Source organism: Aulonocara stuartgranti (genome assembly GCF_965226115.1).
Source record: "Aulonocara stuartgranti genome assembly, chromosome: 4".
NCBI lineage: Eukaryota > Metazoa > Chordata > Actinopteri > Cichliformes > Cichlidae > Aulonocara > Aulonocara stuartgranti.
The window spans coordinates 28,988,520-29,007,050 of NC_138942.1; the positions used below are offsets into that span (position 1 = coordinate 28,988,520).

Below are 18,531 nucleotides of genomic sequence, written 5' to 3' on the forward strand. Positions count from 1 at the left end.
ATCTTGCGGGGATCACCTGGTCGTGGCCTGCTTATGGTAAAATGATGTTCTTACCAATTCTAGATTATGGCCCCAACAGTGCTCACTGGCACATTCAGTAGTTTAGGAATTCTTCTGTGACAAATCCCATCAAGATGTTTTGCAACAATAAGGTTTCAATGCAATGGCGTGTCCAGCGGGGTGGCCTGGGGGGGCACAGGCCACCCCCCCAACAGACTGGCCACCCCAGGTGCCACCCCAAAGGTAAAACAATAAAATTCAAACAAATGTACGATTATGTTTTCACGGTGAAGCTCAGATATCCGAGTGTAAGTGAATGCAGCATCGGCTTCTGCGCTATGTGCATCACGTTAGCAAAGGTAGGAGAGCCAAGCACGAAAGACAGCACTGCAGGAAACAATTTTTCGGTGAAAGAAAATGAAAACAGAATAAATGTCCCGGTAAGTAATATTAAGTTTGTTGAGTTTAGTAAACTTTGGTGAAATTAGAATCCCAAGGAGAAAATAACACTTAAAGAATTATTGCAGCCGTCGTATATATATACTACTGAGGGCAGCTAACATAAGAGTTATGAGTTATAAGATATAATCTAAGTCGTAACATTGCTGTATGGAGCTGCAGATTTGGTTGCAGGTTAACATAGGACTGGCCATCGGGCATACCGGGCATATGCCCGGTGGCTTTTTTTTTTTTTTTTTTTTTTTGTAATGGCATGAACAATGACAGGTGGTGGGCTGGCCAGATGCTGGCAGATGTGTAAAAATAACTCAGTTGTTTGGTGGTGTCTATGGCGGGGCTCCCACAGAGGCCAGCAGGTGGATGAGGGAAGGGGAGGCAGGTGGAGAGCCCCGAGGAGGCCACCAGTCCGAGTGTCAGGTGAACTGAACTTCAGGTAAGAAGTTATGACCTGCAGTCTATCTGGGTCAGATATAAACTAAGTTTAGGTGCAGTTTATTTTCGTTGTGCTGACTTTTTACTGTCAGTTGCAATAACTCGTACTGCGTTCTAGCCAGCTTGATGGAGTTTTTAGGTGGGTGATGTTACTGATAGTGAACTTTATTTTATTCATAAGGTTAGTTAGTAGAGTTGCCAACGGCTCCTTAAAAAAATGGGATGGTCCCTCATTCAGAGAAAATATTACACGTTTCGTATTGAGCTGAGAAGAGACGCAGTTTGTCCCGGACTTTAGCTAGAATGGAAAAAGACACAAAGCTGGAGTTATTCTGTCGTTACGCTGCACAGCTGCCTCTTCTTCTCTCATTCTCTCCCCCCTCCCTCTCCTGTTTCTACTTCAATCATAAAACTGATCAATGATCAGCTGATCGGCTTTTCTCTCTTGTTTGTTTATCACTCACTTTGCGCCAGAAAGAGGAAACCTGCAGATGTCGCGCTAAACAACAGCAGCACGTTTAAGCTTGATCAGCTGTTGTCAGAATTTATTTAATATTAATTTCTAGTATCAGCTGATGTTTGCTGGAGCCACAGCTGTAAAGCTGCTGGTCATGATGTCAGTTTGGATATGTGGTGAGAGGGAAACATGAAGATGAAACCAGGAGATGTCCTTACTGAATCATCAGAGCTGAACAGATGATGGAGAAACAAGTTTACCTTTTAGGTGACATGAATGAGTTGAAGGGAAGTTATGAACTGTTTCTGAGAGACAAATAACACCAGGATCCTTTTCTAAGCAGCTGACAGCTGGTAACTGTGCAGGGGCGGGTCTAGGAAGTTTTTGCCAGGGGGCCAGGTAGGGCATTAACAGGGAAAGGGGGCACAAAGAAATACTTTTCTTTCTTATTCTCATTTAAAATATCTAGCTTTTATTAAATAATTATCTAAATCTTACAACCAAAGTTTTTATCTGACGTAAAATGTATAGAAATCATACATATACCAGAAAGACAGTGTACATCACTGTCACAACAGCATTTGTTTTCATTCAAAGTCTTTATGGCTTTAATGGGGCAGGGATAGCTCAGTAGGTAAAGTGGTCGCCCCATGATCGGAAGGTCGGCGGTTTGAATCCACTTAACGGCTACCCTGAGGTACCCCTGAGCAAGGTACCGTCCCTACACACTGCTCCCCGGGCGCCTGCTTAGTGGGCTGCCCACTGCTTCACTGAGTGAATGGGTCAAATGCAGAGAAAAACAAGTAATTTCCCCATGGGGATCAATAAAGTATCCATTATTATTATACCTGGTGGGCCGGTCTGTAGTCAAAATGCCAGATTTTCTGTCCCAGTCCAGCCCTGCAGGTTAATACTGGCAGTGTCACCATGCCAGCTGACTGTATTTCATCATCAGCCAGTGTTGTTCTTCATACATCAATATTACCAAAGTTTACCATAAGGCAGCATAGAAAGTATTTACTTGCTTTCAGGTTTCATTCAAATGTTAGTCTTTTCAGTTGTTTCCCCACTTTTTTCCTGTTTCAAAATCAAACACCAGTTTGTGAGAAGATTATCTTCTTTTTTTAATAGGCAGATAAAGTTTTGCATTGGCATTGGCTAATTTGTCAATTGTTTGTTACAAATGTTCGTATTTTAATATTAAAAAATGTTTTTGCCCAAAACATGTGTGCACTATGTGTCAGTAAAAATACTATGCAAATATTGCTGTCCTTGAATGCTGAGTAAACACTGACAAAGCACTGATTGTATCTCTTGTACTTTATCAACACAGTATCTAAAAACTTTGCACCGTAGTGGTTAAAATCTCATTCTAATAAGAGTTAAAAGCGCATTCGGTTATTAGGTTTACAGGGTTATTGAATTATGGTTAATGGTTGGTAGAATTTTTTTTAAACATTATCTGCCAATTACATCTGCCACCCTTCTCCAAATCTGTGCCCCTACCTGGCCCCCCCAACAAAAATTTTCTAGACACGCCACTGTTTCAATGGTCTGGAGAGAGCTCATTGGTTTTTACCCATCATGAGATGTTTCTTGGTAATGAGACACATTTTTTAAAATAGGTCAGTTGGGACTGAATCAGCTGACGTTAATTCCTGTTTTATTTTGACAGTGTCTGTGTACTACTGTGTGTTCAATTTTGCTTTCCCTGTCCTGTTAGTTCATCGTTTAATTATCCTGTGTGTATTTTAGTCTCCCCCTGCTTGTTGTTGCGTCATCCCTGTTTGCTGTGTGATTCCCTGTACCCTATACTTTCCATGTTTTCTAGTTCCCAGTTCCTAATTTCTCCCTCGTTAGAGTTTTTTAGTGATGTTCCGTTTGAAGCGGAGGCTCCGGTGCAGAAAACCAAAAACAACACACTGCTTCTGAAGCAGTGTCGAGGCTTGGTTCAGCTAACCTGAGTCACATGATCAGTGATGTGTGAAGCTTCATTTGGTACGTCTCTGCTTCAATACCTGTTTCCATGGTTTATAATGAAGGGAATCATTGGCAGGATTTGTGCTGTGTTGTTGTGATTTTGTGTGAGAGAGCGAAGTGTGTGACATATTGAGAGACATGGAGCCAGCGAGAAAGAGAGGACATTCTGCCTATTCCTAAAGAAAAAATAAATAGAACAGTCTTATGTGTTGTTTTTATTTTACTAGTTTTTAAAAAATTCTACCCCAAGGTAAAAAAGTACCTAAAATACATTATAGATATAAGTTATAATATATTATATACAAGTGTAGCTGTGCATTGGTTAATTACATAACCATGTGGAAATGGGGACCTTACAGCACAAGCATACTCCCAACCTATTATAAGAGCGTGTTGTATATTATTATAAAGAATGTTTTGCTTTCAAATGTCAAGAAGTCAAACAAAAGGAGACCATAACACAGCACGTTTAAGAAAAAGTTTATTTATCAAAAGTATTTATTAATCAAATAATCATTCTTTTTCACTCCCCCCCGCCCCCCCATAAATACATACATACATTCATACATACATAAAAACATGTTCAAAGCACCTCAGTCACATGATATTAAACAGAAACTGTCAACTCAGCTCTGTAGGAAGCAGTTCATTTCAAGCTGTTTATTCAAGCTGCTCTTCATACTTTTGGCCACAAGATGGCACAAAAGAGGACTGTTGAACAGCTTCGAGTAATGAAACCTTTTTGAATACAAGCTTCAATGTTTCAGAAAGCTTAATTTGGCCATCATAGCTGCCACCTTAAAACTAATTCCCTTGTGTTCGAGTCCTGTGTTTGGGTTCTGCCTTGCCTGTCACACAGCCACATATGACATTCAATCTGTATAGGGATTAAAAATACAGAGTACAATACAGACAGTTTTACTAGTTCTCCTACTTTAAATGCTACTGAAACCTGTACAAGCCAACCAATAACAGAGGAATATAACGACACAGACGGCATAACATTATGGCCACTTGCCTTATATTCTGTTGGTCCCCCTTTTACTGCCAAAAGAAACATGGGGAGTCATGAACTATGCTAGACTGTAGTATCTGACAACAAGATGTTAGCAAAGATTCTTTGAGTTCTGTAAGTTGTGAGATAGGACCTCCTGGATTGGAATTGCTTATCCAGCTGTGTGTGTGTGATATTCTCTGTTTGACTTGGTTTGTTGAAGTGTTCAGTTTTGAGTTGTATGGAGGGGATTTTTACTTAGGTTGTGTTTTTGTTCATATTTGGTATTTATAGTTATCATTTTTAGATTTTCTTCAGGGTTGTTTTTTCTGTCCTCCTGTGTTCCCTTTGTCAAGTCTGCCTTTCTCTTAGATCTTCCGTGCTTAGTCAGTCTTGTCTTCATGTTTATTTATCTTTTGTCTATGTCACGTTCTTTTGTCTTCGTCCCTGTCTGTGTTTATGCATCTTGTTTTATTCTTTATATGTCTTTACATGTGCTCTGAAGCCTCGGCACAGTACCTCCCATCACTGTGTTCCCTGTGTGTTTCGCATTTCCCCATTAGTATCCTGAGTTTCTTGTAATTTTGCCCCGTCTACTTTTTTGTAAAGTTGTTTTGAGTTTAGTTCTGTCTCTGAGTTCTGCATATTGGGTCTCAACCTGCCTGCTACACAGCAACGCATGACACCAGCACATCAGAAAACAGAGACAGACTCTTTAGTGGAGATATCATCTGAATTTCAGGAGCGGGACCACTCCTCCTTCACTCCCCCTCCGGCCTCAGGCTATAACCCCCCCCCCCCTCCAATACCTGCTGTTCTCATTTTCATGCTCCCCCTGCCCCCCCCCCCCCCCCTTTTCTTTCTGCTCTTCTCCTCTTCTCCTCTCCTCTCTTCCTTTCCTCCATTTATTTCTCGTTAGTACATGGGGATCTGCCCGGCCCGAGAGCCGTTGCCAGTCCCCTTCAAGGCCTTCCCCAAACCGCAGCACTATACACACTTCCTCATCCCTCATTGCCCATCGTTACCGAGGAAGTGGTCCCTGCTAGTGAATTGTCATTGTAGCAATGAAGCATTAAACAACGAAACTGAGTTGCAATTCTCTCAGTGCGAAAAGAAGAAAAAATAAAGTAAACAAAAGAGATTACACATTCAAATCCACTTCCAAATCCAGTCCCAGCTGAAGTTGATCAGACCCCAGCTTGCATCCCAGCAGCAACCGTCCATGGATCATGGATATGGATGTTTTAGCAATGTGCTGGGGGAACTTCAATTGCTTCCCCAAATGGGGTTGTAGCTTCCAGGCTGTGTAGAGAAGACCTGACCTTGTCCTTTGCTGTTGGCAGGACTTCTCTCCAGCTTTGACAAAGGCAATTCTCCTCTTCGTGGCAAGATGTTATTTCCCAGAGAAGATTGCATTGCCAATGCTTTCTGCCACTGCTTTCAGCATTTGGTTGTTACGCCAGTGGTAGCAACCTTCTGCAGAGCCTTTGGACATCTACTCTGTAGATGTTCTAAGTATCCCCTTTTTGAGCATAGCTGACAGATTGGTGTCTCATGGTTGCCCCACATAATAGAGATTGGCTGGGCTTGGTAGGGCATGGATGAGGAATCAGACACAATGGACATCCGCTTGCATGATGTTCCTCAGGTGATTTTCCACTGTAGCTTACGTTTTGTCCAGGCCACCTGCTGCCTGAGCCCCACTGTCCTACACATTTGCTCTTCCTTCACATCTGCTCAGTCCTCTTCTTGGATTATGTGGTCTCTCTCATTTTCTCTAGCCTTGTCCATGTGAGGCTTTTGGGGGGGGGAAAAAACAAGCAAGCTCTCCTGGATGCCAGTGTATCCACCAAATCCTTCTGCCTGAAGAATGACTTGGCCACCTCCACAGCTCTCTCTGCCTGTTCAGTGATACAACTTTTAAAACTTTTCACTAGCTGCCCTGATATGGAGGGGATGCCAATCCTATCTAAGAAAGATGGAATTTGTCAGCCACTTTCCCCCTTTTTAGCACCATAGAGTTTGATTTGGTGGGCTTAGTGCTCATCCTTGCCCAGGTAAAGGTGAAGTTTCTCAAGGCCTTGCAAGATGTCCTTACCTCCTGGATATTACAACAACATCAGTTAACTCCTGGAACTGATGTTGTTGTAACAGTCAGGTCATCCATAAATGCTCTTATCGGATGACTAAGATGGTACATCTGGTTATAATCCCTTTTTCCTGCCGATGACAATCTGATGTTTCTGTCCTAGAAGTGACGGTCAACATGAAGATCCTTGCTACTCTGCTCTCCGAAGGGTCTCCAACCTTCTACCTCCTTAGGATGTCTTGAAGGTCAGCTTGTTTCTTCTTTCTTCTCACTACACCTTATATGTTTTTTGAAGGTATGGAGCTCTTGCCTCAGCTGGATCTTGATGGCTCTGGTGTAAGTGGTTCTTGTGTAAGTGGGCTTGGTATCTACTTTCTTGACAACACTGAATCTTTCTGCTGCATAGCCGCAAATTATGTTAGTCATTGTATGGAGTCGGCGGTGTGAAGGCACCTGAAGGCCAGTACTTATGAGTGGATTCAAGCACAGACACAATACAGAGCAGTGTTAAGGTTTTTACAAGTTTTATTGTAAACACAGGAAGAACAACCTGGACCAGAAGCTGCTGTTGACTGTCTACCGCACCTCATTGGAGAGCATGGTTTCCTATTGCCTGGGTGTCTGGCCCACAGATGAGAACAGGAAGCATGCACATAGGGTAACACTGCTGAAAAAAATCTTTATTTTTTATTTATTTTATTTATTTTAGCTGTCCTCTGCCACCCTGGAGGCCGTCAATTGCTCCTGTCTCAGGAAAACAAGGGCCATCACAGGTGGCCTCTTGCATCTTGCCTGCCACCTGTTTGACCCGTTGCCCTCCAGACGGTATCTTAGGTTTATAAGGTTCTCACACCTCCAGACTCACAAACAGCTTTCCCCCCTGGGTTATCTGGATTTTAAAAAAGAGATCATTTATCCTTCAGATGCAGATGTACAACTGAGTCTAAAGGTCTCTCTTTCAAGGATGCCAATGTTAAAATTTTGGATAGAGAAAACAGATGGCTTGAAAGAGGAGTGAAAGAGGAGGTGGCTACGACACCAACAGTCTGATGTCTATAATCCAGCTTTTGAGATCCCTTCCCAGACACCTTAACATATAGCACTCACATCCTGGGCCATTTGACCTCAATAAATAATATAAATCACATGATAGGGTGGGGCTAGGTTTCACTATGGGTTCACCTGAAACCTTGGCTGATTGTGTCCCACACCGTTTTCACACCTTGGCTCGTGTGATTAGGTAGAGGATCGATACAGGGTCCATGACCCTCTTGCGGACACTCCCATAGGGCTTAAAATCTGGGACTCTCAACCAATTGCACCTAGAACTGAAGAAGCTTCTTGGATGAGAGGTGAAACGTCTTCAAGAAAACTTAAAGAAGTCCAGACTCTTTTATTTCCAAGCTCCTTAGACTACGATGACCTGGATGACTGAGAACCTTCACAGATACATTTAAAATGCTTCTCCTGACACACTTCAATAATCAGGCTCCATCTTATTGTAAAGACCTCCTAGTCCCATCTCACCCTAATAGTGGTGACTTGTGGTTCTTTAAAAGTATAATGGTAGGCAGAGCCTTCAGCTTTCAGGAGCTTCTATTGTGGAACCTGCACCATCGCTTGCCACGTGGCCAACCCCTGGACAAGCTTCGCCGTCGGCGCTGGACAAGTCAAGGCCGACCACGCAGAAGGCAGTGGCAGCGCGTTAACAGTTCAGGAGGCCGAAGCTGAAGCTGGACCATGCGAGGCTGATGCTGGGGCTGGACCAGGCATGGATGAGGATGCTTGACGCTGCAGGCGTGGATGAGGATGCTGCGAAGCTGAAGCTGATGCTGAAGCTGCAGGTGAGGCTTAAGCTGCAGGTGAGGATGATGTCAATGCTGCAGACGAGGATGATGCTGATGCTGCAGATGACAGCGTGGATGTTGTAGGTGGCAGCGCTGCAGGCGATGGCATGGAAGCCGCAGGCGGTGGCGCTGCAGACGACGGCGCGATAGACGGCGGTGATGGCCGGACGGGCTTCTTGGAAGCAGCAAGCAGCAAGCTGAAGCAACTCCTCGGACCTCCCAGCAAAAGCAGGATGCTGGAGCAGTTTCTCGGACCCCCCAGCAGAAGCTGCCAATGATGGTTATGGCTGGACGGGCTCCTCGGACCCCCCAGCGAAAACAGTCACAGAACCAGCAGGCACGTGGGCTTCTGGCACACATGAGGCAAAACCAGCAGGCATGGGGGCCTCTGGCACACATGAGACAAAATCAGCAGGTGTAGGAGCAGACACACACTATAAATACACACAAGGTAATGAGGGAATGACACACAGGAGGGGAGCACAGCCGAACCTAATTCACAAGACGAGACACAGACCTACAAAGTAAAACAGGAAACACACAGACTGTTTTACAACACAAATTCGGGGATACGAACAGAGCACAGAGGACAGACACAGGTAGGGCTGATAAAACACGGAAGCACCAAACCCTGAGAACTAATACAAAATTAGAATTAACACAAAACACAAGATGAAACCAAAAGGAAACACAAAACGCTGGGTCACCGACCCAGGACCATGACAATCTCTAATAATCGGCTATGTACCACAGGACTTCAAGCTGGCTGTAGTTAAACCTTTACTCAAAAAGCCATCTCTAGCCCCAGCTGTCTTAGCTAATTATAGGCCAATCTCCAACCTTCCTTTCATATCAAAAATCCTTGAAAGAGTAGATGTCAAACAGCTAACAGATAATCTGCAGAGGAATGGCTTATTTGAAGTTTCAGTCAAGTTTCAGAGCTCATCACAGCACAGAAACAGCTTTAGTGAAGGTTACAAATGATCTTCTTATGGCCTCTGACAGTAGACTCATCTCTGTGCCCTTACTGCTAGACCTCAGTGCAGCGTTCGATACTGTTGACCATAATATCCTATTAGAGCGATTAGAGCATGCTGTAGGTATTACAGGTACTGCGCTGCAGTGGTTTGTATCATATCTATCTAATAGAATCCAATTTGTGCATGTAAATGGAGAGTCCTCTTCACACACTGAGGTCAACTATGGAGTTCCACAGGGTTCAGTGCTAGGACCAATTCTGTTTACATTATACATGCTTCCCCTAGGCAGTATCATTAGAAGACATAGCATACATTTTCACTGCTATGCTGATGACACCCAGCTCTATCTATCTATGAAGACAGATAACAAACACCAATTAGTTAAACTGCAATTAGTTAAAGACATAAAGACCTGTATGGCCGCTAACTTTCTGCTTCTTAATTTAGATAAAACTGAGGTTATTGTACTTGGCCCTGAAAATCATAGAAATATGGTATCTAACCAGATTCTTACTAACAGTGTTACTAAAACCATTTAACTCAGTTACATCACTGCCACATTAATCCTAGAAGCACTTCGGTATAAGATGAAACTCCACAGATACAAAGAAAAAGAAGAATGGAAGCCAAAATCAGTAAGGATGTTAGTTAACTAATGATAAAGAGGTACAACAGGGTTTCCATAACAGAGGGTCTGGAATATGCCACACAGAGACTCACAGCTCTGGTCACTTAGCTCAAGAGATATACCAGAGAAGCAGAGGCCAAAAGAATAAATGGCCTGGTCTCCAAAGATCCATCCATGGTGTATTGTCAGCTTCAAGGGCAGACCTACCCAGAAATGAAAATAAGCAATATTAGAAGAACATCTGAGAGAAAAAGGTGTCCCACTACACCAATGCCAAGTGGCTGGTGGGCCTAAGAGTAGGAAAAAAGCAACCTCACAAAGGAAGGTATCCAACAACAGCATGAAGAGTTGGAGAGCACCAGGACCAGACATTGTCCCACAACTACTGAATGAAGAAGCTAATAGCAATCTATGGATTGCAGTACAAATAAAATGTCTGCTAACAGTATGTACTCATTCATACTGTCCAACACAGGGCAGAACAATAGCTATCAAAGGGGTAAAACAACATCAAGCTATTGGCCAATTATCTGCCTCTCCACAACATGGAAGCTCCTCTCAGATATCATAGCAACCAAGTTGAATAAGCACATGAGTGAGATATGAGCACACTTCAGAGACATATTGCAAAAAAAACAAAAAACAACAACAACAGGGCGTAAAGCCCCAGCTATTGGTTCACAGAACAGTTGACCAGACAGACCCGAGCATTGTCTGTATTGGCTACAAGGCACTCTGTGACTCAATGCACAGCACATGGATACTGGAGTCCTTAGCACTATACAAGGTTAATAATGCACTTATAACATTCATCAGGAACTCAGTGTTGAACGTGGAAGACAACACTGAAGGCCAACTCCAAGGCACTATCTACCTTCAAGTGCAGAATATACCAAGGTCCCTGCAGCTATTCCGCATAGGCCTCAACCCCCTAAGCCAGCTCATCACGAAGAGTGGAAGAGACTGGAATATACATTCAGGACTAGAATGACCATCAGATACCTTGTGTACATGAATAACATCAAGCTGTATACTACTTCAAGTAAGACATTAACTCACCTTCAATACATATGCCCCACTAGTCATCAGATACCCAGCTGGAATAATAAGTTGGCCAATAGAGGAGATAAATCCCACTGAAGCCAGACCAAGAAAAAAACCAAAAAACGTGACATTTCTTTTCTTTGTATTTTCTACTTATTTGGGGCAAGAGTAACAATAATCTTTGTATTTTTAGTCAAAGAACCCCATAGATTTTTATATTTAATCATACTTCAGAAGTAATTTTAGCATTAACTTCATGTAGTAGAATTAAAGGTGTCTGTAACAGAACCTTTAAACCTAGTTCACACTTTAAACCTGGTGAGGCGTGATTGCAGATGTCACTCAGGTGCATCTGTGGTCCATGCAGCGGCACCGCAGACCACGCGCCTCCACATATCATATAAACTCCAATAAATAATCAGAAGAGTTTTTGCGGCGGCATCCTTCCGTGTCAAGAAGTGATGTTGTAACATTCAGACAGGTGTTCTTTCAGGTATGCCAGCATCAGTGTGCATGACTGAGAAGTCCTGTCCATGAGTGGCAGTCTCAATCGCATGCGTCGCAGACACAAGGAGACGTCTGATGAGGCTGGTGTTTGTCTGCCTCCCTTCTGGCTCTCTTTTCAGAGATGTGTGCAGCCCTGTTTTCCTCTGCCTTTTCCGCTCCCCTCCTGACAGTGAGGCGCCAGACTGAGCGATCAAGTGTGCCGGGTTTCCATGCCATGGTATTTATGCTGCACAGTTTCATGTCTTTTTTACAGACATCTTTAAAGTGCAGCCGTGGGTGCTTGGTCTTGCTTGGTCGCAAGCCCTTCATCAACTCGCCAGGTCCTTCAAGGATGCAGCCAAGTTCCATTTGACTGATGTGGCCAAGACAATGAAGGTGCCACTCACAAAGAAGGGCAAACATGCTGTCCATGTTTGTGGATTTCAGGACCTCTGAATTGGGCACTTTGTTTAGTCTTTGAATCCACAGAATGCACTGCAGGCACCTCAGGTGGAAGTTTTCTCTCATGCCTCATGTAGTTGGTCGAGGCTTCACTGCTATAAAGAATGATTGTAGGTTGTACCCATCTATAGCGATGTTTTGGGGGGTGATCTTTACCCCGTGCCATGACTTGCATCTTCTTTAAACTTACAGCAAGCCTGAATTCCTTGTAAGCATAGAAGAGACAAGTAACAAGCTGTTTCAAGTGTCTTCCTTGTGGGATGTTAAGCCTGTGTCATCAGCAAAGAGCAACTCAAGTATAGAGTAGAAACTAGGGCTGAACGATTATGGAAAATAATCTAATTGCGATTTTTTGCCCCAATATTGTGATTGCGATGCGATATGCGATTATTTTTTAAGGTCTTTGTCTTCTGTATTATTAAACAAAGACAAGCAATACATCATATAGTATGGCCAATACTATATTACATTAATTTTAAACTGTTCTTTCCTGGAAGACAGACCTCTGTTATGATGACATGAGGTGATGCATGAATTGATGACTGACATTTTTATTTAACTTCTTCAATCACAACAGTATATTTAAACATACACAATAGTTTATTTTTAGCTTACAAACATCTGAGCATAAAGTGCTGACAAGGAACCCTGGTGTAAACATTAAAATGAAAGTCAGTGCAATGTGCAGATTGCAGAAATATACATAAAAAAATCAGTGGCTTTACCACACTCAGTTTTTCGACATCTGTGAACTACTAGACAGTCATTCAATTAAAAAATAATATTAAATAAATAAAACTAATAAATAAAAAATACACACATCTTACTGATCTCTGCAGTCAGTAACATTACACATAAAGTGCAAACATAATAGCAATTGTATAAACACACACACAAACACGCCTTTAAAATTTAAAGGCGTGAAATTGGACGGTCTAGCCTTCTGATTAGCTAATCAGAAGGCTAGTTCTGATTAGCGTCACCGCTGTCTCGGTGGAGTTTAATAAACTCGGCCGTCTGCTTCTTGCTATCTAAAATATAACCAGACACTGGTGTAAATTCTCGACTGTCTCATACTTCTGTTTAATAAGTTTTCTGTTTGACGTTTAGTCAGCTGTGTGAAAACCAAGGAGGAACCCACCCGGGGGATTAATAAAGTTTTATTTTATCTAATCTAATAACTTTAATCTCAGCCAAACCGATTTACTCACGAACAAACAAAACACTGAAAAAAGCCCAACAATAACATTTTTAGGTCGTCTAAGTGACTTATATATTACGTTTAACCCGAGCAGCGAAACTCCGCGGTGATCTGAAAATGATGTGCCGGGAGTTGTGCCGTTCTCGGCCGCATCAGTAACCCTCGAGCTCCCGGCTAGCTGTCGAGCTGGTGGGTAGCAGACGCCTCTGAAAACGTCGAAGCACTTTTGCAAATATGGGATATCTTGATAAACCGAGCAGATATTTGATGTTTACACAACTACTTTCTCGCCTGAAAATATGTTAAAAGTTTATTTTGTGACCCAGAAAGATTAGTATGAGTAATTTTAAAACTTAGTAGCGGCCGCCATTGCTGGAAACTGGAGTTTGGCTGGGCCGCGCTATGAATTCTGGGATATGGTAGTAATTTGGACAGCCTTCGGCGCGTCGCTGTGACGTAATCGGTCTACAAATGCGGCCTCAGGAGGATGCAGCCCATGAATTTGGACATGTCCAGAGTATAATCGCAGCCTTTGCGGTTAGAAAATTGCACTTGATCATGTCGCGATATTATCGCAAATGCGATATATCGTTCAGCCCTAGTAGAAACAGTGTGTGGATAACATGGATGTAGACTCCACTGTGTTTGTGTTTTAGTGAAGGGGTAACCATGTGATGAATACATACGGGCTTGCTCTGGTCTGTCCTTGGCTGATGCTGATTGTGCTTCTGTAAAAATCCCTTAATAATACAGCTAAGTGAATTGATTTGAAAATTTAGAGCCAAAATGGGGAAAACGACGACAAACACAGGCAGTATGTGGGCTGAATGTGTGTGAGAGAGGCAGAGACTTTGATGTGAGGGGTGGGGTGGTAGGGGGTGCATTGGAATTATGTTTTTTGTTACATTCAGCATGAACAAAATGTGTGGTTTTAACCATGGTCACATGTTTGAGTGACTCTCTGCTGCCAGCCATTCCTTTTTCTTTCCTTTTTTTATTTGAAAATATTAATTTCAAGTAAACCGATATGAATCAGTATGCATTAGAACAGTATCCAGAATCACAAGCAATAGATTACATGTTGTTTCTGTTCCACAAACTGTCCTGAGCTGTTGTTGGTCTGTTAAAGATCCATATGCAAACTGTATACCATTAAGGATATTTGGAATGGATATTTGCAGTTAATCAATCAATCAATAAAATATACAGTACTGTGAAAACAGTGGGGAGCCACCCCTCATTACATTTTGCTTCCAAGGAGATGTTCTGGTGGAGTTGCTCTCCGGGGTTTTTGAAGACCTTTCAAACCATAACAAAATCTCTTGTTTGTTAGGCAACTGTTCGGCCACCGTCATATATAAATCAGTTAAGCATAAAAAGGCACACACCACAAGAGACAAAACAGTACTGTATCTACATATAAAAAATAATAGAACAGACAGACAGAATCGGAGACACTGACACACTAGATGAGAGATGGATCTGGCTGATCACTTGATCTACTACTACTTGCTGAAGAAATAGTCTCAGTGGAATGGTGGCATTCAAGAAGCCATTCCTAATAAAGGGAAATAGGGACAAAAGGATAAGTAACCAAAATTACACACAAACTGGACTGGACGTTATTTGGAGCAGGTGGAGTGATGAATCCAAATTCAATTTCTTTTGACTCAAATATTTATTATCTGTTTGTTAACAGGTATGGACTGTACAGAGAGTACCAAAAGGCATCGTCATGGCTGCATTTCTGACAATAGTGTTGGATGTTGTAACTCAAAGTTTTGGATGTCAAAACTGATGATAATGATGGATCACGATGGAATAATATATCACCATTCAGCAGTATTTTTGGTTAGCTCCCATCAATTAGTCTTAGGCCCCACTTCTATGTATCAAATTACAGGTAGTGATCTTTTTCTACTCTCCAACCTCATTGAAACATATAAACTCCTGGCTGCACACACACTGGCTTTAACTTCTGTCAGGATGTAGACTTTTATACATTTATTGCTGCTAGTGCTCCTGTTGTGTGAAATGGGTGTGGAGGAGCATGGTGAGGTCACATGGCTACTAGTTTTTCTGTCTGTTCACCCATTCCAGTTTGTTGCAGTAATCAGAATCAGAATGCTTTATTGATCCCTAGGGGAAATTATTTTGGTTACAGCGCTCACACCTATGGGCAATCTAGATTAATCAATTAACCTATCCCCAATAACTGCATGTCTTTGTACGGTGGGAGGAAGCCAGAGTACCCGGAGAGAACCCATGCAAGCATGGGGACAACATGCAAACTCCACACAGAAAGCCCCTGGCCTGATGGTGGAATTGAACTCAGGACGTCAACAGCGCTAACCTAACATTACTGGCCTTACGGATCAGTTTATTGTAACTTAACAGAGCGAAGAATTTCTACAATTCTCCCCCATTTTGTCTCTTTCCCTTGTAGCTAACTGATGATGGATCTGTTCAGCAGAGGGGAGCTGGGGCTGCTGGGAGGAGGAGAGGGCCTCAGAGATGATGTGGCTGCGCATGGCATCCGCTGGCCACCCAGTCGTCTGCCAGAAGACATGTATCCGCCGTCTGGATTGGCCCTGGCTGCTGCCTACCATGACATCAAGCTCCGACTAGCCAGTCTGGAGAGGGAGAACAGTAGCATTAAAAGGAAACTCGAACACTACGAAGTCAAGGTGGAGAGCAGCAGGCACACACACATATCCACACATCCTAGACCCCATACACAAAACAGCATACAGTAACATTTCTGTGTTGGGAATGCTTTGTTTGTGCCCTGTCCCCCAGTTCCCTATGATTACTGAGTTTGGAGAGGAGACAATACTGTGTTGTTCCTGTGAGCCCATCATCAAAGATACCAGCACTATTCAGTCACAGACCACCAACCTACAACAGAGGATCAACTCCCTCACTCAGGAGGTAAAATTTGACATGCAGTACACCAGTTAGATGTGTCTGGTCAAGTCTCTTATGTGAATCATGTTGAGGTTTTTTCTCTGTCAGCCTTGTTTGGATTTTTTGTAATCTGACAAATAGTGAACACACAGCTGAGAATCAGGCAAAACAGTGATGAGACACATACCAGACTGTTATGATGTTGCACAGCAGTCAGGACCACAAGCACTGTACTTGCACAGTGAAGCTCTAATTCAAGGAGTTTAAGAGAAATATTACATTAACTGTTCAGGAAGTCTCTCATTTTCAGATTTGATTAACTATCATGACATACCATTGACATACTTCAGATCCTCAGACTGAAAAAAAAAATGCTAAAAAAAAGTCCTAGGGGTTACCTCTTGGAACCGCAAAGCAATAACACAGATTTGAGCCATGGCAAATGTCTCAGTAACTAGGAGGCCTTCATAATGGGAGAAACCTTTCTCCTTTTAAAATGTAAAATTATATCATAACATATCTTTCTGAAATTTAGATACCTGTAGTATACTGTATTTCATTTGGAATTAATTGAAATTGTTAGAAATAATTTTTCTCAGCTCCAAAAGAGCAAAGAGAGAGAAGAGAGACTGGAAGAAGTCATCCAAGCTTACGAGAAGATTCACCTGGAGAAAAGCAATGTCCAGAGAGACCTAGACAAAATGGTAAATACATACAAACATAATAATGTGTTTTGTACTGTTAAACACATTTTGTGCTGAGGTATTTCCTAGCAGATTGGGTTTCAGTTGCAATTTGCTGTGTTTCCATTTGTGTGAGACAGACAACTCTAGTGGAGCAGCACGTGGACAGGATCCGCATCCTCGAATCAGCTCTCAGGCAGAGAGATAGTTCCCTGCAGAAACTCAGCACTGAGCTGCACAGCAAAGACTTACATAAGTCTCAACTCCATGCCAGTCTAGACATACCGAGAGGTGGGTTCTTTATATATCAGGGGCACATCTGCTTAAATAAATGTCTATGGTAGCAGTAGGAGAAATATCCTAATCCATAAAGGGCAAGTAAAAACTATACTGTTTGTAACTGTCATAGTTATAGTTCAGGATTTCCATTTATTTAAAATCTGTCACATTCACAAATTCATTGCTTTACATATTCTATTCCCGCTATTCTTCTGTACCAACAGCAGGGCGGGGCATTCCTGATGAATGCTATAGAGCACTATTAGCCTTGTACAGTGTGTGTGTGGCATTGGGTCATAGTCTGTCTTGTAGTCAATCCAAGCAATGCTGTCTGGTCTTCTCCACTATCGGAGGGCGATGGCCCTCTAGTATGCACTCCGCGCTCATGTGTTTACTCATGTGCCTATTCAGCTTGGTTGCTATGCCTTAGTGGAGCTTCTATGTTGTGAAGATGCAGGCAATTAGCAGGTTTGATGGTACTGGACCGTTTTGAGGATCCTTCATGATTACGATTGTTCTTCCATTCGTTAGTCAAACACCTTAGTAGTGCTGCCAAGCATCCTTGGTCTGCCTGTCATAGTGTGGATGTTTGGGGAGTTTGAGACCTGTTTTTTCCAACCTTGGAAGACACGTTTTCCTTTTCTCCTCCATTTGGGGCGGAGCTGGTCTCTGCTGTGGTCTAGGTACACCTGCTCATCATAGGGCTACAATAAAGTGAGGGTATTTAAGGACCAACTTGAACCTTCATTCTTGGAATTAACTCTGCTCTCTGCTCGGATTCCTGTTCGGTCCTTTCCTAGTTTGTTGAATTATGTCTTTGAAAATCAAAGGAATCCTTTCTTGCAATGGAACAATTGCTAGGGCATGATCCGGACAGCAGGAGGTAACAGCGAACAGAGTTGACCACCCACAAAGTTCTGGGACACACTTTCGGGTGAGGTCAGAAGCTGGTCAGCTAAGCAAAGTTTAAAAGAGCCTGCAGTAATAACAAGCCAGCCCCAAGTACTGCTTCATCTCCTTTTTGGTTTTGGTGACATAGTGTCACGGCGGGGTGCGCCGGTGTGTTTGTTGGAGCGGACCCAAAAGCAGACACTGGAGGCAAGGAGCTGGTTTGCAAACTGAAGGTGAGCCTTTATTTCGGCTGAAAACATGAAACTATGAAACACCAAGCATAACTATGATAAATTATGTTGAACCTATGACTGACCATGATAACAAAAGGTAAAACTATGACTGTGACTAGATGACATGAGGAAAATTGGCAGACGTCCTGACAATGAACAGTAATAGACAAAGGACTTAAATACACACATGAGGTGATCAGGGGAAGTGGAGACACATGAGGAAACAGCTGACTCGGATGAACATAATGATGCACAGGAAATGTAAACTAAAACACAACGACATGAAAACTGGACTTTCAAAATAAACAGGAAAACATGACACCACACAGGCATGACAGCATTAACCAGGCAGAGCAGAAACATGACACATAAGACACAATAAACAACAATGGGAACTCTGTGGCTCCACTCTGCTCCAACAGCACCAATTCATAGTCAATGTGTTGGTAACACTTGTCATGTGTTACCAACACACTTCA

The 18,531-nt window shown here is 42.7% G+C and overlaps 1 protein-coding gene across 8 annotated transcripts in view; it reads left to right on the plus strand.

The window, feature by feature from the left end:
* Positions 1 to 18,531, plus strand: part of LOC309704789 (TANK-binding kinase 1-binding protein 1-like) — a 32,728-nt gene that overhangs the window by 2,488 nt on the left and 11,709 nt on the right. For 2 of the 8 annotated variants that reach the window (XM_082530212.1, XM_082530219.1), the window contains exons 1-6: positions 313 to 440; positions 806 to 892; positions 15,506 to 15,746; positions 15,859 to 15,990; positions 16,566 to 16,670; positions 16,790 to 16,940. In XM_082530212.1, coding sequence (XP_082386338.1) covers positions 15,513 to 15,746; positions 15,859 to 15,990; positions 16,566 to 16,670; positions 16,790 to 16,940 — 622 coding nt within the window. In that variant the 5' untranslated portion in view covers positions 313 to 440; positions 806 to 892; positions 15,506 to 15,512. Of the gene's footprint in view, positions 1 to 312; positions 441 to 805; positions 893 to 6,574; positions 6,657 to 15,505; positions 15,747 to 15,858; positions 15,991 to 16,565; positions 16,671 to 16,789; positions 16,941 to 18,531 lie in introns of those variants that run through there. The other 6 variants (XM_082530214.1, XM_082530215.1, XM_082530216.1 and 3 more) reach the window with 6 other exon arrangements.